The 26,726-nt window shown below is 40.4% G+C and overlaps 1 protein-coding gene across 5 annotated transcripts in view; it reads right to left on the bottom strand.

The window, feature by feature from the left end:
• The window catches only part of LOC122559107 (metabotropic glutamate receptor 7-like), a 736,921-nt gene extending 711,458 nt beyond the window's left edge, over positions 1-25,463 (bottom strand). The window contains exon 1 of one of the 5 annotated variants that reach the window (XM_043708410.1): positions 25,419-25,463. In XM_043708410.1, coding sequence (XP_043564345.1) covers positions 25,419-25,448 — 30 coding nt within the window. In that variant the 5' untranslated portion in view covers positions 25,449-25,463. Of the gene's footprint in view, positions 1-23,815; positions 25,003-25,132; positions 25,198-25,217; positions 25,323-25,418 lie in introns of those variants that run through there. The other 4 variants (XM_043708414.1, XM_043708411.1, XM_043708409.1 and 1 more) reach the window with 4 other exon arrangements.
• Between the last annotated feature and the right edge of the window lie 1,263 nt (positions 25,464-26,726).

Raw genomic sequence — 26,726 nt, 5'->3', positions numbered from 1 at the left:
GAAAAAGCTGTCCAGTTAGTCTCACTCCCATGCTTTTTTCTCCATTTCCCTTATTTGGTCTTTACAGTTAGATATCCAATTCTTAAAATGTTAAAATAAAATTGATACAGATAGACATGCAACGGAGTATTAAAGACTGTTGATTTTGACACATCATGTAAAAGGTTAATCCACCATTTCATTTAATTATCAACAACAAAAGAAAGTTTGCTTTGAATTCTGACAGTTGCTTTCAGAACATTAAAGAGAAAGCGATATGAGAGAATATATTCAGTGCAATGTGTTGGTGGGGAGCGAGATGTGTGGATGGGTGTTGAAACTCAAAAGATAGAGGCAGGATCATTTAACTGACTTCAAAAAGGAACATCCATTCATCTGCCGAACAGCAACAACATTTATTGTATTACGCTCGATTCCTGGATTCACATCCTGTGGGAAGGCAGTGCAAAAAAATTCAACAGCAGCTGGACATTGCTATGTATCCAGCAGTCATGATTTCCTAGTTACGGATTCAGAACTAGTTACTATGGACGTCAGTTTTAAGTGGTTTTTGCTTTTATGCCTTTTGCAGTTTAGGTCTGGGAATATACTCAAAGACCTCTTTTCTTGAGGAAAAAGAAAATTAATTCTTAAAAATAACTAAAGACAGAGCATTTTCTATTGAGAATGTTGTACTCTCAGTAAATGTTTCTTTCTTTAGGGAACTGCCACCATATGACAGACTTGTATTTCTGTAGTGCCTTTCATGGTTCTGTTTGCTCATCTCTCGGAGGAGATTATAGCTTTGCTTAATTCAGTACTGAAAGTTCTCAGTAAGTAGGCTTTCCAAACTATCAGACCATAAGTGTGTTGTGCGCTATGGAACGAAAACATGGTAAGGGGATCAAATTATTGGTCCAGGTATAAATAAGGAAACCGAGATTGCATAAAAGGAAAGAATGCAATTTATAAAGCACCCTTTACAATTGCAGGATGCTTCACAAAACATTAAGCACTTTTAAGGTGTCTTCACTGTTGAAAGTAGAAAGGAGCAAGTTGCTAGATACAGCTGATCACTGGACAAGCCCAAGGCTTAGGAGGAGGGGAAGAGTATGTGGCAAGTTCGAGAGTTCATTTCACGAACACATCTTAGAAAGGAGTTCTGAAAAGTTACGGCAAAAAGCTCGGCATCATTCCTGCTGAAGCATGGCACATAGAAACTTCAATAATAATCTATACTTCAACACAGCAAGTTAAAAGGAAGCAGTTTTTCAACCAATACGGACATGGTCTTTCAAAAGTTGGCACATGTTGCTACCCTGCTACTAAAAGGATTCAGCAATCATGGTCAGACTTTGAAGATGCAGCTAATGGACTTACTCCCAGAACAGAAAATAATAGCCCTAACCTACTAAACCACCTCCAGAGGGGGGTAGTGCCCTTGGAAATAGAACCCAGAATAGCTGGCCATCAAAGCAAGACAAGAAAATAAACTTTACGTTTCTTAAAGAAAACAGCACAATAACTGACAATTGGTTTCTTCAAATAAAAGATCCGAGAATTAAGAATATATTCCCTCAAGTGGAGGCCCATTCTCAGTATTAGGACTTGAGGGGTCAGAAATAACAGGAACAATATATGTTTCATCAGCAATCTGAAGTACATAAACTCAACTACGTCAGTCTAACCGAGCCAATCTCACCACAGTCTTTGCATAGGTTCTTTAAAAGGAGACCTATAACTCAATGCTAAATTGTTACCAGTTTGCTTCTGTAGATCTCCATTTAAAGTAATTCAGTTTTAATCTACCTTTTCTGGATCAAATTCAACAAAATTGAGGCACTGGAAAGCAATCAACTGCTTGCATTAAGTGTCAGATGCACGAATTCTGTCAGGAAGCACACTAACATTTTGTCTCTCAATACATTGTCCACTATCAGCAAATAGATGAATTGCAGAATAAAAACAAACATGGATTTTAGCTGTTACACATGCAATTTGTAACCTAAAAAGTGTTTCCATCTTAAAAATAAAAGTACTGTGTTTAAATAAGTCTGATCAGCCACGCTTTTTTTTTTCAAATCATGAGGCTCAGTTCTTGCATTTCACCATCAAGGTCTTTGCTTAAATCCAAAGGAAAAACATAGCTGCCTTATAGGTTTACACAGGCAGTTTTGACAAACACAGACATAAGGATTTATCATGGAAAAACTTGGCTCAGAAGCGAGAGAAAAATTTTGCAATGGAAAATTAGGTTCTGGAGACAGGAAGTGCACGCAAGCAAATCTGTGCTGAGTGGCAGATTTAAATATCTTAATTACAGAAACTGGATTACTTCTTGAAACTAACTGAAAGTACGTCTTTGTTCCATTTATTTGCATGAGGTTTTTTTTCGCACTGCCTCCAACATTGGGCTTGCTGTAGTGCCACATTTGTTTCATTATCCACTCTAATTTCCCCCATTTAGATAGGTGACAATATTTTCCTACCACTCTTCTTTCCAAGTTAGACATATAAATCTCACTGATCATAGCAATGTGCATTGATTGGATCTGATTGAAGTCAGTGACGGCATTCAAACTCAGCCTGAGAGGCTTCCACAAGCATTCACCTCTAACCTTGCAATATGATTTATTTTGAGAAACAAGACAATCCCAAGTAATGCAGTCAGCTAAGACTATTCTGTTTTCACTAAGTGTTTGGGCATGTCAAACACAATGAACATTTGTGTTGAAGTTTTCTTTGGTTTTCAAGTCACATAATTCTTATTTGACTAGCTGTCACAAACATCACAATCTACATTTTGCAATGCCAAAGGAGCAGAATGTAGTTTACAACTTCCTTAAATGCATCTCATTTAATTTGCTCACAAGAAATTTTAAGTCCAATCATTTTCTAATTTGTCATTCGGTTGAAATAAGAAAACAGCTAACAGTGCATCTCTCACTCATACACACAGTAAGCTGGAAGTCACCAGTGCCCAAAGTAATTGACAAATTTTAATTGAGTTACAAGCCCCAGATGGAGGGCATGCTTTCATATGCAGATCTCTTACAGGCATTGTTAACGTGACATGACCAATTAATTGGTTAAGCAGTTCACCAGGACATAATAAATTACTGCCCAGTTCTCTCCAAATTACTAGGTAGTCAACCTCCCAAAAACAGAATGCATGCTTACCTCCATTTAGTTACAGGTCAATGATTGGTTCTGTTTGCCACCTGTCTAAATTAGGCATAGAATTGTTACTGCATAGAACTGGGTGCATGCGTAAGAGAATTCATCTTTAAGGACAATTCATTATTGGCCAAGGCTGACACAGGGCAAGTGCCAACGTACTATCCCCTGAAAATTCTAAAATAGGTGCCCACAGACATGGGAAGCCATTCAGTGTGCAATGGCTCACCAATTTCATGTATAGGGTCATTCATGCTGGAGTGGAATCAATCCACATGGATGTACAAATGTGCATCATAGACACTACTGGACTCAAAGTTTGTGCGAAGATTTGTAGCTCGGGTGCTCGTTGTTGTGGTTCTGTTCGCCGAGCTGGAAGCAGCACACTACTGGACTTACAATTGTAAGTATACTAAAATGACCACATATTAGTCATAATCCATGGAATCAGACATTGGAGACAACAGAAACTCTAGATGACTGCACAAAACAAAAGTTTGAAAGAACATTAAGTTATCAATTTTTCCAATGAATTAATAAAGCTAACATCTCAACTCTCTGCTGTGGAAAGATAAATAAATGGTTAAGAAGAAAAAGGCTGAAGTAGGTCTAATTAAATTCAAACAAAGAATACCATCTCAGATGGAGAAGTCTTTAGAGGATCTTTGTGCTTAGCTGACAAAGATAAATGAAAAGATTAATTAAAGAGGAAGCATGGACGTAGGATGAAATACAATGCAAAGTCTACTAGTTTACAGGAACGTCTGGAACAACTTGCCAGTAAAATAAATCAGACTCAGCAGAGCAACTTCAGAAACATCAGCTTCACTTCTAAGCAATGCTGGAGAAAAGGAAAAAAGTGACAGATGGTCAATCTACTTGACCAAAGGCAGCTTTAACTCTGATACAATTATAAAAATGCATGGTGTTAAACCAAAAGCTGCAAAATGAACTGGAAACCCTTAAGGAACAGAGCAGTAAATTCCAATTAAGGTTTGCACCACTTGAAACAGCTTATAGGAATAAGATCTAAAAACAAACTTGGTTGCAGGTTCAGTAGGGTATGAAAATTCTTCATAAAGAAAAGTCTGATATTACAAACAGAAATAACAGACAATGTCATTGAAGACTAGGTAATCAATGACACTTCCAGATGAAGTCACTATATATGATCTGCAACATACCAGCAAATTACTAGTTATACAGATATATGATTACTGGTTATCACAAAAACTCTGTTGGAAAACTTGTTGCCCACTTAACTTATCAATCTGCAACCTGCCTTTCCACCTATTTTTGTCATCTGCAAATATGGCCACAGTACATTTTCTTCCTTTGTCTAAGTCATTAATATATTGTTAAGATCTGTGCTCCCTGTACTGATCCCTGTGGAATACCACTGGTCACAGGTTGCCACCTTGAAAAAGAACCCCTTACCCGCACTCATTGCTTCCTGGTCATGCTCACCATGTCTCAGGATAGCAGCAAAGTTGAGGTGTCAGGACCTTCAAAGTTAAGGTTGTTATATTCAGGTACAAGTGAATTCTTACACGGGAGTGGAGTGATCAGTCATAATTATAGTCAAACAACCTAGCAATGAGTATGCAACTTTACAAGAGCGAAGTTTCATTTCCTCAGAATGTAGATTAGTGTTGGAGATTTCTTTTAAACAATTCAGAATTTCTTAAAAATAATTACTTCCTCTTGTTGCTCTTTCTTTCCCAATGTCAAATTCACATTCTGGGCAGGATTTACTCCAACTTATAACTCTTGCTTTAAACCTTATGTAAAAGGAGTGAGGATTCTTAAATCTAACTAGTTGAAGAATCTGGCCACGATTTGCCGAAGTCTCAACCTTTACAGATTGTCTCGAGTGAATGCGATACTGGATCATGTCCCAGTGATTGCAAGTGAGCATTTCAAAACCCAATAGGCAGCTGTCAGCATAGTGCAAAGCAAGTTCCTTCACCACTGACCATAAAATCCGATCACTATCTGGGAATAAAAGACCAACATCTATGTAACGATATTTAAAAATGAATTCTAAGGACCAGTTTTTGCAGGATTGTCTGCTCAAATAGCTCTGAACTTCTTGGAAGACTGCCATTTTTATTTAACACCTTCTAAAAGATAATTTCAATGAGAAAAATATCCTGGAAGTCAAGCAACCGCTTATTTCAGTGGTATATAGACTTCATTCATCAAAGGGATTATACATTTCCAATTTATACCCTACACTTTCAATCCAGCCTCAACTTCCCCACCCCAATCTCAAGCAAGTTCAAATAACTAATCCCATTTATCATGACTTAATGTTGTGGCAGGAGGCCAAGAAAGCAACATGTGGAATTTCAAAGCTCATGTGAACATAATTTGAACCAGGTTTCCTCAGGTCCTGCGCCAGTGACTCTGGCAGGAAATTTGCAAGTACAAATTCAAGGTGATGCTCTCCACTGTGAAAGAGGTCAGCATGCAGGCTCATATGGCTTACTTGCAAGTGTAACTTTTCCAAATTTTGTCTTAATCTATTTCGCTTGAAAGAATTTGGGGTTAAGCCATATTAATACCTTATGGCTAATATTTGATTCAGTCCACAAAGTTAGTCTCCCAGAGACTTGCAAGCCAACCTTTTCATTCTGTAAAATCTGGTTCAGATATCAGTAAATCCCTCAATCATGGTGGGTATATAGTGGACAGCAAGTTTATTCATTGGATCACACGAATGGAAGATCCATTTACATGAATGACCAGTGATATGAAGTTTAACAATATCTAATGTACAGCATTTGGATTGATGATGATGATTAGGATTTAATTTGAATTGAGATATGAAAGAACTTCACTTTAATATTCTGCAGGATTTTTGAGGTGAATGGAGACAATTATATTTTATTAAATTTGATCAGGTTAATAAAGCAGGACAGACAAAAAAGCCTGAGAAAATGTGTGTGGCACAAAAACTACAGAAGTTCCTAACTGTGCAGGTATGGGAGAGCTCCAAAGATCCAAGAATCTCAATGAGTCTCATCAGAAAAAGGGAAAAATGTTCAGGATCATTGGCAACGCTGAATAGCACTGCAGACCATGTCTCAATGCAACAAGATCTGGAGAGCAATCAGCAATCTGGAGATGAATTACAAAAATAGAAATTGCTGGAAAAAGCTCAGCAGGTCTGGCAGCATTTGTGGACACAAATCAGAGTTAACATTTCAGATTGAGTGATCCTTCCTCAAAACCAGGTTGATAAACACCCAAAACATATTCTTACAACACAATTACCTGGCTATGATCACCTCTAACAGTGAGATTACCACTGAAACCACTTAATATTTTGGAATTACTGACTAGAAATCCCACTGGACCAGCCACATAAACAATATGGTTACAAAAACAGATTTATCAAAGAATGACTTCATAAAGAGAAAATATAGAAAGATGAGTTTCATATTCTTAAGTCTTTAACTAATTAATTTAATAATTAACACTCATAACAGTGACAAATTCTCCTATATATTCCATCAATACTCTTGATTAATTCTGAACACTAGTCAATCTCATTACAATCAACCCAACACTAAAGAAATCTGACAGTCCACATAACTGAAGCCAGCTTTTCCCTGCTAGCTTCAAAGCTTTGGCATCCTTCAAAAGTAGCATGTCCAGAATTTGGCCTCATGATCCAGCTGATAAAGATTTAATATAGCTTCTATTTTAAATTCTACATTTTGATTGGTAAAACCCAAGACCTTATATAATAGGCTAATCAGGTTAACCAGCTAGTGATACTTCATTATAAGCACTTACAAATACACATGCAGAGACAGAATTGATCAAACCACAGTGTGCTGCATATCTGGAATGCAAACGATTGGTTGCTCCTTTCTTCAACCCACCTACACACTGAAGAACAAAGTTTGTCAATGCCAGAAAGTCAACACTTCACAAAAATCAAAAAAGTACTCTGGGCGAGATTTATCAGTTCCTGTCACCCCCATCACAGAAATGGAGATACAAGCCAACGAATTACTTTGGCAATGCCACAAAACATTCATGTAGAAGCATAACATGGAGAGAGGTGACCACAAGTGCCACCACAGCAGAACTCAAGCCATAAGGCTTTTTTCTTAAATTTGAAGTGGCTGCAACTGACATTAAAAATTAATTTTCTGATTGATATCTAATTTAGAGCCTCCACTTTCAGGTTCAAATACTTTCAGAAACTCACCTGCTTCTTCCTGTTGCTTTAATGTTCCCCTTATCCTGATCAATCCTGCTACTCTTGATATCCCTTCGTTCACCTCAGCCAAACTTCAGGCTTTCCGAATGCTGTTTAACTAATATTTTCATAAAACTCCTCAAAACGTTAACTTTTCAATTAAACTGGTCACCCAACTCTATTGATTTTCACCAATTCTATGTTGCAAATTTCCAAAGCTACCATGGAGACATGGGATCTCATTGTCAACATGAGTGAGCATCTCTCGAACTCTAAAAACATCTAACTCTTAAAAAAAAAAGTTGAACCTTATCTTTATCTGTTCAGTCTTTCGTATCTGGACAGTAGCATGCAGCCTTCCCCATTTAATGCGTCCATTCATCCTGAATAATATGCAGATGTTTTCAAAGCATGGGAGACAAAGTCAAATACAAACTTGCCCTCCATGAGATCTGGACCCACACTTGCAACAGAGGTCATTGGGTAGAAATCAGAAGTGTAAACAGTAGTTCTCTCTCCTAGTCATTGGGTCAGAAACAGCATCTGGTCAACTGTAGAGACACCAACAAATTCTACACAAGTCAGTGATTGAACATCGAGGTCCTGTCTTGACTTTTAAACCATCCTGAACAGCAAGAGGAAAAGCGAACAACTTTTATTGAAAAAAAAACTTATTGAAATGCTCTCCATCTCTCACGTAACCTTGTTTTTAGTCAGCACTGCTGGTTATGTGGGCGAGCATTATTAATTCAGCCTTTGACTCAGCTACACAGAAGGCATAATACAGGTGTATAGAATTAAGAATGCTTTTGAGTATCTCCTTTGTTGAAAATTGTTGAAAATCAGTTGTATCCCAGTATGAACATAGTTAATACCTTTCTTCTAAATATTAAAACTTCCAAGTTCATGCATAAATTGCATTCACAATTTCATCTTTAGGCACCAGGTCAAGATCCATTAACTGGTTAGAGAGGAAATAATTCTTATTACAACAAGAGAGCTCTGTCTTATATCAAATCCAAAAATGAAACACTGTTGGAATGCTCATTATGAGCACTGAGCTGAGACCATATGTCAACAGTGCAAAATAGCTACAGTTTTGGATGCATTCCAGGGTTGGCCTCAACTTTTATTTTACTGGAACATCTTGTTCAGTAGAGAAAGCCTAAATATATACGTGCAAACTTAAAAGTAGCAAGGAGTGTGATTGGGGGGGGGGGGGGCAGGAAGTGTGGACGAGAAAGATGTGAAGAGGTAATGGTGGGATCGAGATACTGGCTTATCCCACTGTGGTGTAAACATGCAATAACCTACCCCTCAGGATTCCAAAAGACTGAAAATATATAAAATATTCAAGGTTATTATAGTAAACACTTGAAATGATCCCAGTTGAAGTTACCACCAGACAGCTCAGATCCCCAAATTAAATCTAACTTGACTGATCATATTTTGTTTCCCTAAATTACAGTGGCCATCTTTAATTGAAATATAAATACAAAAGGCTGCAGACTTGGTTTTAAAAATTAGACAAATTCATTACAGAATAGAAATAAATGTAAACTAAACCAAACCAAGCTCAATATAGCAGAATTTGAAAGAATTCAAAACAAAATCCCATCCAATCCCCAACACCAATATATAGTTAATAAAATTCAGAAAAAAATTCTCCTTCCTTTCCCAAACATTTAGGATGATTAATTACGTCTTCTCAGGTCATATCCTGAGAGCTGTGGAGCTTTTCTTTTGAGCATCTACCTGACACCTTACAGACTTGTAACTTCATTTTGCTCTTAAAAGCTTATTTTCCTTTCAATTGATCTTTGAGTTATCTGAGCTGATCTCTTTAAATGGGTTGACTTATTTTATCTTATAACGCTCCTAAGACACAGCTTGGGATATTTCACCACGTTAAAGATGCTACATAATTGTCGTCTAATCTAGGAGTTAGTAATTAAAACTATGGTCACTTTGCATCATATCACTTGCCAAAGTGCTCTCCTATTAACCTCTCTAATCTATTCCACACCTTTCCTTGTTAAAAGATCCGGCAGTGATTCATTTCATATTATGTTAGATAAAACTATTTTCGTATTTCCTATTTCCTCCTGTGTAATTGGGAGATGTTAAAACATGTTCAAAGTTTGGGTGAAGATTTGTAGCTTGGGTGCTCGTTGTTGTGGTTCTGTTCGCCGAGCTGGAAATTTTTGTTGCAAACGTTTCGTCCCCTGACATGCCGCAACCCAAAGGACTAGCCACACTACCATACATCAGGAGCATTTCAGAACTGACAGCCAGACTACTGCGACCACTAGGACTTATAACAGCACACAAACCAACAGCCACCCTCAGACAACAACTCACCAGAATGAAGGACCCGATACCCAGCATGAGCAAAACTAATGTAGTGTACAAAATCCCATGCAAGGACTGCACAAAACACTACATAGGACAAACAGGAAGACAGCTAACGATCCGCATCCATGAACATCAACTAGCCACGAAACACCACGACCAGCTATCCTTAGTAGCCACACATGCAGACGACAAGCAACATGAATTCGACTGGGACAACACTACCATTATAGGGCAAGCCAAACAAAGAACAGCCAGGGAATTCCTAGAAGCTTGGCATTCATCCACAAACTCTATCAACAAACACATCGACCTGGACCCAATATACCGGCCGCTACAGCAGACAGCTGAAACTGACAACCGGAAGCGGCAGGGACAGACCACTATGAATGCTGGAGGAAACACCACAGAAGCGCTTCACAGGAGGCTCCCAAGCACTGAGGATGTCACCTAGACAGGGGACGAAACGTTTGCAACAAAAATTTCTAGCTCGGCGAACAGAACCACAACGATGTTAAAACATTCCATGATTATTTTATATTTGTCACTCACCACAGTTTTCCCTGCATATTTTTTACTTCAGTTCTTTTCCACTATTTGAGAGTGAATAGTATTCCTTGCTGCATAGGGATGGCAGGTCTTTCCTTCAAAAATAAACTATAGTAGCAAGGCTATGGTTTTTTTTAAAACCATCATGTTGTTATCCAACACTGAAATTCATCTCCAACTCCCTGAGGCAATCAAACAAATCTCCAAGAGACATCAGTAATCAATAATTAGATTCACATACCAATGGTGTTAGATTCCTTCAGTCGCACAATCTCCCAGTATGCAAGACAGAAGATTCCTGGTCACTTTTGCTCTTTGGCCTTTTTCAAGGTCTATCAGTTAACACTTTATATGATTGAATCTCAAACTAGGACAACTATAGAACAACAAAAAACTGAAAAGCTGGAAAAGCTCAGCAGATCTGACAACATCGGTGCAGAGAAATCGAGTGATCCTTCCTCAGAACTATAAACTATAGAATAGCATCTCAACTGTCTGTCAAGAGAGCAATGTAACTTAAATTGTCAGTGAAAAACAAATAAGATGGCTTAGATTATCAAACTGCATTGAATTTACTGGGTTTTTTTTTCTAGGAATAAGTAATTTTGCCAGTATTAATTCTATTCAATTACCAACTGATCCTTGACACAACCAAATACTTGGTCCTGTGTAAGTAGTGCACTGGCAATGAACACACATTTGGAACATTTCAACAGCTTTTAAGCATGCTGGTGAATAAGTACAGGTAAGATAAGTAAGGTTAGTAGCTGGATCAGTTTCCACTGGATGGGATTTGATAAGTTATTGGATCACAGGATAGAGAAGGAGGACAGACAGATGGTGAGGTCCACTCAGTTTGGGGCTGGATATGGACAAATTCAGGAAGACAGTGCCGGCTTGGATGGGAGGTCTAAATCAGGTCTGGTCAGGTCAGGAGTTGGTTTAGGGTGGGTCTGTTGTTTCATTGTCTCAGAATTGATGGTTTTAATTGATCTAACATTTCCTGGGTATTTATCTAGTAAAATACCACAAGTCAGGATGGTATAAAGTCTGCAATTCTCACAGAGGATTCCCAAAAGTAGGGAAATTGGCCATTGGAAATTCAAACTTTCAAGGCAAAGGCAACAGTGTCGGTCCACTGAGACTTCCACAGGGTACCAACTTGCATTTGACTGGATTGCCAGAGGCTGGAGACAGAGTTTGGACATCTAAGCCCTTGTTTCATGACACCTTAAGTTACCACTCTAGCTAAGGACTTTGCACATTCATCTGACACAGAAACTACATTGAATGTTTAAACAAACTGTTTTGGTGTGTATTGTCTGGGAAAAAAGTTATTGCATTATGGCTGCAAATTGACAAAGGGTATTTAATGGCTACCCTTTTCTCCTGAATTGTGACATACAGAATTTTAATAGGTGGTTCATCTAGTTTTCTACCAAGCTAATCAATATTCCTGATTACTTATTTAAAACTTAGTAATCTACTTTTAAGCTCAGCTCTATAAAAGGATATTAAACCCAAAGCCATTCCAGTCTGAATAACAGTCTCAAAAGGTGTTATAAAGAACAAATAGAGCAAATGGTACCTGACAACAACAAAGGAGCTCAAAGTTACAAAATTTCACTGAGCAATGAGGTTTGCTGCACTCTGATGTGTCTGTGGTACAGGAGCTAAGAGAGTCTCCAGTTTAGGATTCTTCGCAATTTCAGAATAACCATTCACCAGGTTTACTATCATGGATAAATGCTGAAAATGTGTTGCTGGAACAGCGCAGGTCAGGCAGCATCCAGAGAACAGGAGAATCGACGTTTCGGGCATAAGCCCTTCTTCAGGAATGACAGATCATGGATAAATGACAGATGTAGAAAGTCTATCCTCCACCTGGCATTAAAGCAAGTGATGACATGTGACACTGTCAATGCACCAAGAGCGACCAGTCTAATGAAGACAATCAAACCAAGCGCTACTTTGCTCTTCATGATTTAACTCTACAATACAAATTGCACTGACCTACTCAGCTGTCTGGGTGCCACACATCAAAAGGAAATCTGATTGGCTCAAAAGGGAGTGCACCCATCTGTTTCATTGAAAATGCTCAAAGAAATCAAAGACCAATAGTGAATGGATTTACACTTCACAGACAGCTGACGGCAAAGAAGAATATCGCTAACTTTTTCTTATGCCGCATCAGATTTCAGATCAGTATTATACAGCCGATAGTTGGTCAGCCAGAGTTCCAAAATGCTCAATGCATTTAAGGACAAATGTAGAGCATGACTTCCATTAAAATTTTGATTCCAATTCATTACAATAAAAAGTGTAGTCGAGATGACCATGTCTGGCGTGGCCATAAGCACAAATACTCCCATTTCCAACGTTAGATCAATGTGGCAAAAGACACTTTTAATTTTACAAAGGAATATAAAACATTCTGAAAGAATCAAGCTTAGTAATAGCCCTCTTGCTATGGTCAGAAATGCAAGTGCCGGACCATAGGTTTGGAACTGATAGCTTAGTGCAGTACTGAGAAAATGCTGCATTGTTGGATTTTATTTTGTGTAAATGTCAAACCAAGATCCCTTTCTACTCTTGCTAGTAAAAGGTTCCCATGGCATTATTTGAAGAGGGACAGAAATTCTCTTTGGTATGATAGCCAATATTTGTCTCCAAAACAATATCAATAAAAATGATTTGATCAACATCACACTCTTAATGGTAGGACATTGCTCTCCAGAAGATATTCTGAAGCAGACTACATTATGACAGTGACTATACTCCCCAAGCATTTTACTTATTAATGAAGCATTTTGGGAAGTCTGAAGTCATAGAAGTTTCTGCACAATATATATTATTTTGAAGTCACAATCAAAAATGCAGAAACGGACAAAAGATCTTTTAAAAAATAAAATCAAGTACTGTGGAAGGAATTGTTGCACTTATAAAACCACTACAGAAATTTGTGTCAAGTGTTTATGTTGCTTTTATGATCAGGTGGTGGGGGAAAAGATTATTTTACAGACCACATGGCCACAGGGTGTGGATACAGAGAAATTAGGCCAGCAACAAGTAGCTGTACAATAGTGACCAGTTGTGGATGCCAAAAGGTCAACAACTCTGAATGGTTCCTGGGCAGCTGAACAATTTGTGGATGTGATAGAGAAGAGCTAGAAGGGCAAGGTGCATATCTTTCAGTCATTCCCACATGGTAATAAAAATAACTTTATCCTTAAGAAAGCCAGATATTTTTTCCTACCAGTTGCTGTAAGCTGTTGCATTTAACTAGGAACTAAGACATTTGGAGTGAGTACCAATCACCATGTGCCCCCTACAAAGGCAACGATCTTGGCCAATCAAAAGAAACATCTCAAAAAAAACCGTGCAGATGGATAATACTGAACTGCGGTTTTACAGGTGGGAGGGAAAACATGGAAAGATTTGCTAGTTTTGTAGCTGTCTGAATGGGAGTGGATAGGACGTTTAAAACGATAGAATTTTAACTACTAGAGTCATCCATTGACAAGTCATTGCTGTTTCCTTATGATTAGAATGTCCTTATTTGTAAGGATAGTATTTCCTTAAGTACAGGAGTCTCAGTTTTTGTTAACTTGATTTCATCGGACATAAAATCAGAGACTTTGAGTGAGTTCTTAACTTTTATGGTGACCCCTGCAGGAGAGAGGTTGAAACCTAGAACACTTAACCAAATGGGTTTTAAAATGACAAAGCATGTAGATCAGTGCTGGGTCCACTACTTTTTGTCATTTATATAAAGTGATTTGAATGTGTGCATAAGAGGTATAGTTAGTAAGTTTGCTGACGACATCAAAATTGGAGGTGTAGTGGACAGTAAAGAGGTTTACCTCAGATTACAACAGGGTCTTGATCAGATGGGCCAATGGGCTGAGAAGTGGCAGATGGAGTTTAATTTAGATAAATGCGAGGTGCTGCATTTTGAGAAGCAAATCTTAGCAGGACTTATACATTTAATGGTAAGGTCCTAGGGAGTGTTGCTGAACAAAGAGATCTTGGAGAGCAGATTCATAGCTCCTTGAAAGTGGAGTCGCAGGTAGACAGAATAGCAAAGACGACATTTGGTATGGTTTCCTTTATTGGTCTAGAGTGCTGAGTATAGGAATCAGATCATGTTGCAGCTGCACAAGACATTGGTTAGGCCACTGTTAGAATATTGCATGCAATCCTTGTCTCCTTCCTATTGGAAATATGTCATGAAACTTGAAAGGATATTGCCATGGCTGGAGGATTTGAGCTATAGGGAGAGGTTGAATAGGCTGGGGCTGTTTTCCTTGGAGTGCTAGAGGCTTAGGGGTGACCTTATACAGGTTTATAAAATCATGAGGGGCGTGGATAGGATAAATAGACAAAGTCTCTGTCCTGAGGTGGGGGAGTCCTGAACTAGAGGGCATAGCTTTAGGGTGAGAGGGGAAAGATATAAAAGAGAGGAGGGGCAACTTTTTCACGCAGAGGGTGGTGCATGTATGGAATGAGCTGCCAGAGGAAGTGGTGGAGCCTGGTACAATTGCAACATTTAAAAGACATCTGGAAGGGTACATGAATAGGAAGGGTTTGGAGCGGTATGATCCAGGTGCTGGCAGGTGGACTAGATTGGGTTGGGATATCTGGTCGGCATGGACGAGTCGGACCGAAGGGTCTGTTTCAGTGTTGTACATCTGATTTTTTTTCCTTACTACCCCCTCCAATCCACCCCAATGTTAATATTTTCAGATCACTGTTATTGTCATTCATGTACTTTGCAATAATTTTGTCCAACTCAAAAAATTCACAGAACTACATCCCTATTGCAAGTGAACTTTGGCTTATTAAAAAACCAACCACCTTCCTTGCCTTTCTGACATTTCGCTTTAGAATTAATTGGCACAAATTAGCTAAGACTTCCAAAAATTGATTGCAAGTGTCCAAACCTTAAAAGGACACATATGACAGACACTTTCATCTATCGACACTCCAAAAGACAATCAGCAGAATGCCAATCCACTGTGAACCCAGAATTATTACCCAAATAGCAACAAAGGATATAGAAAATAGATTTACTTCTTTAAATGAAGCACGATCTTTAGATTAAGACCAAACTTGGAGACATATCATCCACTGGGTTGTCAAAGATTTTGCTGCTTTGTTTACCAAAATTTTAATTTTGTTGGAGCTATATTGTCTCTCTATACACCACTAAAAGCATCACACCTAAAAGCATGGCTTTACACTGGATAATTATTCCCAAATAATTAAACTGGAATCATTCACAATTTCATGATTAGTTATATAGATAGGTTTTATATTAAAGAAAATATCAAAATGAGTAGTTGAAGTGTTACTGATCTGGGCATAAGCCCATGGCTTATATCAAGCCATTTGTCCACTCATCAACCTGACACTTAAAATCCCTTCTGTAGCATCTAATTGAAGTCTCTAACTTGAAACCCTGTCAATATAATGAGCAATAAAAATGTGAATGGCATTGATCTTTAACCACTAAGTGACATGAACTCATTAACAAGGTTTGTTAAATATTCTAATGACATCCAGGAGGAATGCAATCATCCTAACAATGCTTGCTGCATTTAGATCTCTCAAATGTAACACTGGACTCCAGAACATGGGTTTAAATCCAGGATTGAAGAGTGACCCAGGCTTTAAGGCACCAAGAGCTGCATCTTGAAAAATCAATTACTATTGATTGGAGCAGTTCATCAACTTCACCCACAACTTCCACCCCCCCTTAAATTCACCTGGTCTATCTCAGACACCTCCCTCCCCATTCTTCACCTCTCCATTTCTATCTCCAACAGTCTACAGACTGACATCTACTATAAACCCAGACTCCCAAAACTACCTGAACTACACTTCCACCCACCCAGTATCCTGCAAGAATTCCATCCCATTTTCCTAATTCCATCTGCTTGGACGATGAGGCATTCCACTCCCAAGCATCCCAGATGTTCATCTATTTGGGACAACATGCTTTTCCCCTCCTCTGTCATCCAGTCAGCCTTTCACTACAGCTCCTCCATTGCTCTAAACCGCTCCCCCCTTTCCCAAATCCAAATGCAATGTAGACAGTGTCCCTCATGTCAAATTCTACCACACCAGTCTCTGTATCCAATGTATATACATACATACTTCTGCCAACTCCAACTAAACCCCACTACCAAGAACATCTTCCCCTCCCCACCCCCTCTGCCTTTTGCAAGGACCGTTCCCTTTGCCAATCCTTGGTTTGCGCCACTCTCCCCATCATCACCCCTGAAGCATCCTCTGCAACCATAAAAGATGCAAAACCTGCTGGCACACCACCTCCTTCACCTCCATCCAGGGTCCCAAACAGTTCTACCAACTGAAACAGAGGCTCACCTGCCTCTCCTCCAACCTGGTTTACTGCATTCGGTGCGCCCGATGTGATCTTCTCTACATTGGTGAGACCAAATGTAAAGTCAGGGAACGTTTTGCTGAGCATCTCCGCAGGCGCCTCCCAGTCACCACCTATTTCAATTCCCCTTCCCACTCCTTTTCCAGCATGACCATCCTCAGCCTCCTCCATCGCCACAGTGATTCATACCGCAAATTGGAGGAACACCACCTCATTTTCTCTTTGAGCATCCTCAAGCTCTGAGGACTTAACATTGAGTTCTCCAATTTCAAATAACCTCCCTTCCCAGACTCTCCCCATCCCTTCCATTCCTCTGGCCAACCCTTCTTTCCAGATATCAAATGGATTTATTCTGTTGACCAACTAGGCCGTTACCTCTACCTGTATTCACCTACCCTTACCTCACCACACTGTCCCCACCCAAAACCCTCCCAACCCCCTTCTTTATCTGCAGCTCCTCTTACACATCCCTCCACAGTCTTGAAGGGTTACGCCCAAAATGTTGACTTCTCCACCTCCTGATGCTGCCTGGCTTACTGTATTCATCCAGCCTCCTGCTTGTCTACCTTTAAGACACCAAGAAGCAGTCTCAGTTGCTCAGAGTTCGAAAAGCCAGTCAGGAGAAAGAGAAAGCAACATAGTTGTTGTGAATAGACTTGGACCAATGTTCATTAATCATTTCTTTTCAGAGCTCTGAATTTCAAGCATAATCAATGATATCCAACAATAAATAAATGTCAGGTTGCTGCACAGAATATCTTACATGTGAGAAGAATCTTGTCTTTTGAAATGATTCAGACCTCCCTTGGGCAGTGGTGATGAGCACTGTTGGATCTATATCACCAGAATACAGTTTGAAGCCATATTTATTGTGGCCAAAATAGAACTAAACAGCATGCTTCCATTATATTCAAACAATGGCTTCCTTACATATTGTACAGGTGCCAAAAAGACCTGGAAAAAAAAAGTATAGAGTGCATTTGTAAACAAAGTAGCTTCATAGGGCAAAGGACTTCTATAGCCTACTTTTGTATTTGTATCGCAGGGGAACGTCCTACAACATTTTGCATTATAACACCACATTGGGCAAGAGATGCCTGCGCTGCTTTTCCCTCACTTAATACTATTATCTCAGAAAGAAAACCAGCTCAATTGTTTGTTTTGGTGACACTGATGTTTCAAACAAAGGTACAAATTGTACAAGAAGAAAACGTTGACACGCATATGCTTGCTGTTACAACTCGACAGCGGAGAACGGAGAGCTGGGAAGGTTAACCATGTGCATAGTGCAGTTGCTAGGTAACCCTAAATCCATCATGCACCCGCCTTTCTATACCTTCCATTGCTTGCAAAGATGAATCTGCCTGGGTTCAGATTTACAAGCGTCAGTAGCTACAATATCTATCTGACCATTCTTCATCGAAGTAAGTGCAGACAGGTTATTTGCAGCCAGCTCTACTCCAAGATACATCTACATCCATCCACACAATGGCTGAGCAACTTCCCTTGTTCACTGTCACTTATGGAATCTATTGCACTCCTTTTAGCATGAGATCAGGTAGCTTAACCAGTTCAGGAGAATAATTTGGCATCTTCTTTATGGCTTTATAATCTTACTGATATTTATTAATTCTTTTGTTTAAAATTGGCAAGTCACAGCTTTTAGAACAGTGGAGTAATCTCTAGAAGATGCCACATTTCCTCATTACAATTAGATTTAACACATCATACTTTGTTTAGAAGTATTTCATTCAACTTAAAAATTGGCAGATAATTACAAGAATTCAATAACTATTCCATAGCTGGCACAGCACTAAAGGAGGACATTAATCTAACTAGGTACAATAATAAGGTCAAACTCAAAATATAAAATCATAATCAATTCACATAACATCAAGTTAAACTACATGATTCCATTTCTCATCCTTTGTCCAAATGTTTTGGACATCTTAACTAACATCAGTTTGTGTGTACAAATACAACAAAAGTCTGTTGTCACACAATACTTTTACCATTGTTATTACTGCATTGCTGACACTCAGCTTGCAAAGATACAGACATTCCAAAGATGTTACCATCCAAATTCACAAAGATGTTCTCTGATATCAAGAGGTAGTCTAAATAAGTCAACAATGTAAAAATTGTATAAAGAACATGCACATTCAAACCAACTGCTCACACAGACACAGGCAAAAAATAAATGAGGGAACCATGGATAACAACTGGTTACTGTTGGCACCTGTGGAACTATTCCTTTTGTGGGGGGGGGGGGTTAAAGAGTGGCTTTTAGAAACAAACAGTCTAGTGCCTCTGGAGCCAAAAGTGATGCAAGTGTTTTGTCCATTCTTTATAAAAATTCATGCAAACAATGAGGGAGCACTCGGTGGGATGCTCTTCAGAGGGTCAGTGTGGATTTGACTGGGTTACTTCCACACTGTAGGGATTCTGTGACAGAGTCAGAGGCGTCATAATTCAGCAAAGACATTCAACACCCTGCTCTCAGGTCAATGCAATCTTTTCCATCACACTATTTCAACACCAGAAATACTTTTCTCAATGCCCTGATAGGTATCTTTTCCTGCTTTTGAGTTCTCTGCCCAAAGAAAAAGGTACTTGGCAACCATTCATGGAACCACTTTAAAGCACAGAGATTTTTCACTATGGGTAAGGTGCCAAGGCAGGCCGCAAATTTGCCTCAGCCGGAATGGGGTTTGAATCCATATTGTCAGCATGACTCCATTCCACACACTAACCATCTAAGCTGAGCCAATCGATCCCCCAATTTATTCCATGGAAGAATAGATCACCTGCTCATTACCATCTTGCTGTTTGCAGGTAATTGTTGAATATAAATCCACTGCTGCATTTCGTACACTACCAGTAATTGCTTGACCATGCATACTTGGGGATGTTCTGAGGCAATGAACGGTACCTATAAATCAAAGACTGCTTTCACAAAGGCTGTGTTTATGGTGAATGGAACCACAAGGTGAAGTGACCAGCGTGCACGTGCAGGAACATACACAACATCACCACCTAGCGGTGTAGTGGCATGCTGCCAATAACGTTGCACTTGCTCCTGTCAAGCAGGAGTGCAGCATAAATGTGTATGCAGTGTCTGCCTCCATCACATGGTAGTGCTCATCCTGTTAAAAGAAATAAAGTGGACCAATTCATCAAATTGATTCCATTGTTTACTGACTCAGCTTTGGCTATCACCTTTACACAGGAAGCACCATAGGAGAAGAGTGGGGAAGACTGCACATGGAGTGATGACATCAACAGCAATTGCTGAAGCATGTTGCCATCAGCTCTATGGCCATTTATTAAAGTGATAACCTTATTTCTGAAATCTGGCATTGAATTGACATAAGAGTTGCTACACAAATTGATGCAAATTCAAACACAAGAAACAGATGTAGGCCATTCAGTCCCTTAAGCCTGTTGTATCAAATTAAACATGGCTGTTCTGTAACTCAATTCAATTTTTTTCACCATTGTCCCATATCCTTTGATACAATTAAGAAAGGAAAATAATAGATATAACCCCAAGGCAGCTCCTTCCCTCAGATGCTAAGAGTTTAAACTTTAATCATTGCTTTTCAGTCTGTGACAGCTGCAGCAACTATGCATGCATTTGGTATGGCAGTAGCACTTTTGAGAATGGGAGTTTAAACAACTGAGTGGAACATCAGCCAAGCAAGCAATTCACTGGCAGCTTCTGCAAAGCAAGGAAATGAATAGGCAAATGCTACAATCTACAGGGCTTTTTTTTCAAAGTCTGTTTTTCAAGTTACAACAGTCCATTTGCTTTAAAACTCAAAATGCTCCTGTATTCTTTGAGCTCACCTTAAGAGACATTCTTATCACTTGTATGTTTTGTCCATTAACAAAGAACAATTTGGCCAACAATTTTCTGAATGAGGGTTTTTTTTGCCTGAAACGTTAATTTTCCTACTCCTTGGATACTGCCTGACCTGCTGTGCTTTTCCAGCACCACTCTAATCTTGATTCTGATCTCCAGCATCTGCAGTACATATTTGTGCCCAATTATTTTCTGGGTCAGCTGCCACCCTGAATCTGGCAAAGTTAATTTACACCTTTTTTCTTCAAAGTGAAAAAGAGCATCTAATAGCAAAGCCAGAGCAAAAAAATAAGGCTTTGAACTGCCCTCCTCTTATGTGGGACATTTAGTATTACTGAGACCCATCATAATTTTTTTTAAGTTTAGTCCAAACTGATTTGGGTTTCAAAATAAATTCTGCTCATCTCACTTCCAAGCTTCCAGCCCGTCCTCATGGCTGTCAGAAAGTAGAACTCTGGAGAACAATACTGGAGTACCTGTAACTGCTACAATGGCAGTATAGATTGAACTCCTTCCAACAGAAAGCATGTTGGCGTTATGCAAGACTGGCTGATTCAAGCTCCAAGTTGCTATTGACACCACAGGCGCGCGCGCGCACACACACACACACACAACACTAAAATATTCATGCATTTTATTTTTAATCCAAACCAGCTAACTTGCAACAGATGGAATTCTGGTTGGAAACAAGTGGAATGATGACAAATCGAATTGTAATGCTCTTTCACAAAATGAGTGGGGAAATTACATTGCCGATTTATGTTACGGTTAACAATTGGCAAGCCAATCAGAACAGTTAAGTGGCGGCTCGGAAAAAAAAACACTCTCGTTAGAATACACAGCAACATCATAAAGAATTTGATTTGGAATGTAAGTCCTGAGATAACTATGCGTAGCAAGCAAAATTTTCCCTCACGATTATGATTTTTGTTTGAACCAAATATGCACTACCCCGCACTGGATCCTAGCGACATAGAACGTTAAAGAGAAAAACGCAAGAGGGAAAATAAGCCAGCGCTAAATACATTTGAAGAGACCTGTCAAAATCGAAAAGCCTCTGCTAATCTCCAGTAGGCAGGATCCACACTGTGAAGACAGTCACTGTGGAGATTGATTACGGAAGAGGTGGGAAAAGAGGATACAAAACCAGCAAGTATTTAAAATAAAAACAGGGAAACGAAATAAATAAATATATTGATTTAAAATGAATGCATTCATTCATCGGTCATCAGCAAAAAGATGCCTCATGGCTAAGTTTATGGGCGAATGGAATTCTAAAGGGACCAGCTCAGATTGCCTCGTTTAGAGGGGATCGAGAGTTAATGCAAACTACACCTTGGGTATCATCAGTACGCCAATTCCCACGAGGGATACAGAATGTACCTAAAGAACAGCACCTCACTGCAACACTCTGCAATTAACCTGTTCAGTACTGACTGAACATTATTGGCATTGGAGTGATTAACTTCGGAGACAGTGTGCCCAGCTGAATAGGCAAGAGATTAGTGCATACATGGGAGTGTTAGAGTCAATCAGCGTATTGGCCAAGCTTTCCTAGATTTTTAAAACAACCCTAAAGCAACATGAACTTCAGAACCATAGCAGCGTTACAGCTGCTCGGCCCGTCGTTCCAACACCCAGCTCGTTAAATGCTTATGACCTTGTGCCAATCTCCTGCCTTCCCTCCCTTCATACCCTCGCCCACTGTTTGTATCAAATGATCATCCAATGCCCTCTTCAATGGTTTAACCAATAAGTGGGTGTACACCAACAATACACATTGATCAAGGCTTTCTGGAGCCAAACGGCCTCACGGTATTTTTTGTATCCCAATGCTATTTACTTCAGCGCAGGTCGTTCTCAATAAGCTGCCTGTTTTAAAAAGGGTGCTGGGATCTGTCCCCTTGATGACATTTCTCCTAACACTTGCCCCGTGTTGCCAGTGCGATACCGATATCCCAGCCTCCGTGCGAGGGACATGGTGAAGCTGTCCGTGTTTGAAAACAAGAGGAGCCCTGGTTCAAAATGAACTGAGAAATTCGGGGGCGGAGATGGAATGGAGGGAATCCCTCCAGAGATCCATTTTAACGTGGTGGCGACAGTCCAGACAGGTAGATTCCCCCCTCTCTACATTGGAGGCTCCCTACAGGCTCAGAGCTCTGGCATTAGTGATATTCCTCATTCCACTCACAACCCCACGGAGAAAGTGATTTACTGGGCGATTATGTCATGCCTGTTATAACGCGTCTCCTGGACCAAACAGAAAGGAAACAGCTTATAGGTTTTAAAACAGCGTTTCCAAAAATATCAAGCCTCCCTCTTTCGGGGAGGAAGGTTTTGATCAGAATTTGATCTCGCTTCGTGCCCCCACACGCACCCTCCTTGTGCGAGTAATGTGCAGTCCAGGTGACGAGCTATTATTGTCGGCGTTGTAACAACCTGCACTTGCATTCCCGATCCAAGGCATGGACTCGGTTTCTAAATTTATTGCTATTCAACAGACCTCCAGTGCCGGTCTACAGTGCCCGGCTTCCTCACCAACGGGTTGGGAGGCGGCTCACAATGAGACCATTTCACCGGGCACAGTGCACACTCCTGCTCACTCGTGAGGAATTCGGCCACTCAGTACAAATGCTGGCCCAACTTACTCGGCGACCGATCGCCGGTAAAACCGTCAACTGTTTAGACTTTAAATCCACAACCCTTGGAGCTAGAAAGGTTAATAATCTCACATAACAAAAGCTGCCGCATACTAAACTAATTTACCTGCCTCTGTGTATCTCTTTCTAAAAAAAAGACAAGTGAATCTAACTGGACACGAGTTTTCCCTTAGAAGAATAGCAAACTCCCTGCCAATGTTTTGCTTACTCGTTTCTAACCCTCTTCGGACACGTTCTTATACGCACTTACGTTATATAATGGAAAGCTCATCCCGTTTATAAGGAAACGGGCACCAAAACTGTTCTAAGTTCCAACCAATCACCCTGCTAAAGAATTGAAGAGAAATTGGAAAGGGGGGTGGGGTGGAAAAGAGATACAAATCATTTGGAGAGCGCAAAAGATTAGGGATGCGCTCCCAAGGAAAGGCCAGCGGCGTTCATCTTGATCTGGATTTCAGCTTCAGAGTGCTCAGAAGGGTGACCCTGCCAGCAGTCTGTGTACAGGAAGCAGCAAACTGGCTGTGTGTGAGAGAGAGAGAGAGAGAGACAAGGCTAAATGCTCGAATTCCTCTCCCTGAAGGGGAAGGGGTGAGAAAGGGTGTCCCTCCTACCTTGAAAAGTCTCAGTATCTTGGCCACCATGATAGACACGGAGCTGGAGGAAGCCCCAACCACGCCAACTATCCTCTCGGGCTTGACAAAGATCGGGGGCTCCCCGTTGGTGCACCTCACATCCGTGGTGTCCTTCTGGATATGAGTCTGAACAAAAGTGAGCGACTGCTCCAGAGCGTAGATGTCCTTCGAGCAGGTATCGAGGATGTGAGCTCCCAGCGTGATGTTGGGCAGGAGGTCCGGATCGCTGTTGATCTGGTCCAGGGCGTAAAGCATCGCCTCCAAGCGATGGATTCCCTTTTCCTTCTTGAGGTCCCCACAGGGTGTCCCCTTAGGCCCTCTGGCGTGAACTGGGAAAAGGCCACCCAAGGTGAGCTCTCCTTCGATCCTGATGGAGTGAGTGGCGAAAGGTTCCTGAGCCGCGCTCAGCCCGTAACCCACGGCGACCCAAAACAATCTCCACAAGGCGACCCCTGAGTAGACCATCGTTCACTTGCCAGCTGCTCGCCCCGAGTTACAATCCAACTTCAGTTCTTAAAAAAGGCACCTCTTTTGAAAATGTTGAGCACTCAAAGCAATAGCAGTCCTAACAGACAGGGCAACAGGCTGGGGGAACGACATACTCCTGTATTAGCCTTGACAAGATAACAGGGAGGAGGGTAGGGGGGGGGTTTCGGAGATCCTCAGTTGCTCGGTTTCCAGTGAAAGCCCATTGAAAGTTGGACAGTTATTGAAATAACGTGATCCATTCTTAGCTTGGGAAGGAGAGGAGGGGGGAAAGACCCGCCTCCCCCCCACCCACGCCAAAAACTCCTGTCACCCACAACGGTGGGTCTTGCACGGAATGTATACCCAAGCCCTCCCTTCTCTCTCTCTCTCTCCCTCCCCGCTTATGGAGCGTGTGCAGTCGGCGTGATTCTGAGTACAAGCCGCTCTCTGCAGTAGCCCTCCATCCAGTCCCCGATCACTTCGATTCTACCAGTGAAAAGACTCTCGCACAACAGAGTGGGGGGAGGGAAAAAGGAAGAGAGGAAAAAAAAAATCACAAAGAATTCAAGTGGCTTCAGCTGAAAGCAGTGACGCCGTGTACCAACTCCACCCAGTATCACTGCAGTTAGCAAAGCAACGATCGAGGAGCCGAGCGTTAGGAACCCGGGAAAAATAGACACCATTAAATTACTGATACAGAATAATCTTTCAACATCCTCCCGAGACATTAGAACACAGTCCCTCCCCCGGCACTGTCAGGCAAGCATCATTAAGTTTCATGTTAAAGACTGCAGGATTACAAAGTGCATTAGTTGCTTGCGCCCCTACCTTACGGCTGTGCATCACATTGCATTTTTTCCTCTCTTTGAGGGGGGGAAATGTAGTGTGGTAGAAGAATGTATGTGTCTCTCACTTTCAAACTGATTGCTTTGGTCTCGAGACTCCCCGGATAATGACTGAGGAGGTTTTTTTTGGACGTTTGTTGAACATTCTTCAAAATAAAACCTCCTGCTAACCAAGCTGTAAGAATTCTTTACTGGAGTAAATGAGCTGTGTGCGTTTTTAGGTCGAACTATTAGAATGACACCCCATCATCTTGTGACAACATTCTCACCTTGTTAACCTGGATGAATAGGTAACACATTCTTCCACCCCTCCCCCATTGAATTGAAACGTTATCATTCCCTCCCCCTCTCCAAATCCATGACGGGCCCATCTTTCATATTTTGTTGTCAAAAAAATTGTCTTTTTAATTCCATTCAAACTCTGAGTAAATTATCTCCTGGTCCAGCGCCCGTTTGATGTTTGGGAAACAGTGATACTGACCAATAAATTTAAAAAAAATAAACAAGACAGATTGCAGCATACAGGGAATGTGAGTTTTAAGCTATGACCAAATGACCAGAAATTGATCGACGCTTCTATGTTAATTGCTGGGTGCCATCCGACTTCAAGGTAACGCTATGCAAATCAGCAGCTCGCCAATTAGCATTGCCTGATTGGATTTCCCCATAGCCAATTCATTGCCTCTTTGTCAATTAAAATGATTACTTCGGCAATCAGAAACATCTGAACCTATCAACTGTAAGTGAACATTTTTTAAAGCGTTCTAATCACCAAGTAAAATAACTAATACAAAGTAACATTTTTAAAATGAGGTGACAGTATTGCCTCTTCTAACTTTTCTCCATTTCTGCACTCTTATTTATAAGCTTCCGTGCTTTCTGTCTCTCTTTTAAAGTTCTGTTAAACATCTTTCAAGAATTCAGAGCTAATTTGAAATACACAGAATTGCTTCTTTAATCATAGCCCCAAATTTCTGTTAACCAGAAGACGTAAGAAATTGAGGCAGATTAAAAGATATTTGTAAATACATTGACAAAGAACCTTTACAAACAAGGATGTAGGTATCTAGAACACCCATCGTTTCCAACAACATAATTTCAATAACTAGACACTTTACAGAAGGGCTTATGCCCGAAACGTCGATTCTCCTGCTCCTCGGATGCTGCCTGGCCTGCTGTGTTTTTCCAGCACCACATTTTTCAACTTTACAGATGAACCAAATTGAACTGCTTGTATTGAAGAAGTGTAGCATGTGGCATAGTCTCTCCCTCGGTACCAGGGGACCTGGGTTCAAGTCCTACATTGCCTTGACTGTGCCTTTTATCATGTCGAACGGGTTACTTACAATACAACAGTTAATAATTAATGGTGCGAAGAACAAACCATTTCCCACTGACTTTATTAATAACAAAAAACAGACATTGCTGGATAAACCTCAGCAGGTCTGGCAGTATCTGTGGAGAGAAATCAGAGTTAACGTTTTCTGTCCAGTGACTCTTCGGATTTTACGTCATTACTAGGTCTGGTGGGAATATTCACTTTAATTTATATTTTACATTTGTTAAAATATTCTGTA

The sequence above is a fragment of the Chiloscyllium plagiosum genome, chromosome 18, assembly GCF_004010195.1.
Source record: "Chiloscyllium plagiosum isolate BGI_BamShark_2017 chromosome 18, ASM401019v2, whole genome shotgun sequence".
Lineage (NCBI taxonomy): Eukaryota > Metazoa > Chordata > Chondrichthyes > Orectolobiformes > Hemiscylliidae > Chiloscyllium > Chiloscyllium plagiosum.
The sequence above is the reverse complement of the archived record's forward strand: the minus strand, read 5'-3'. Positions and strand labels throughout refer to the sequence as shown.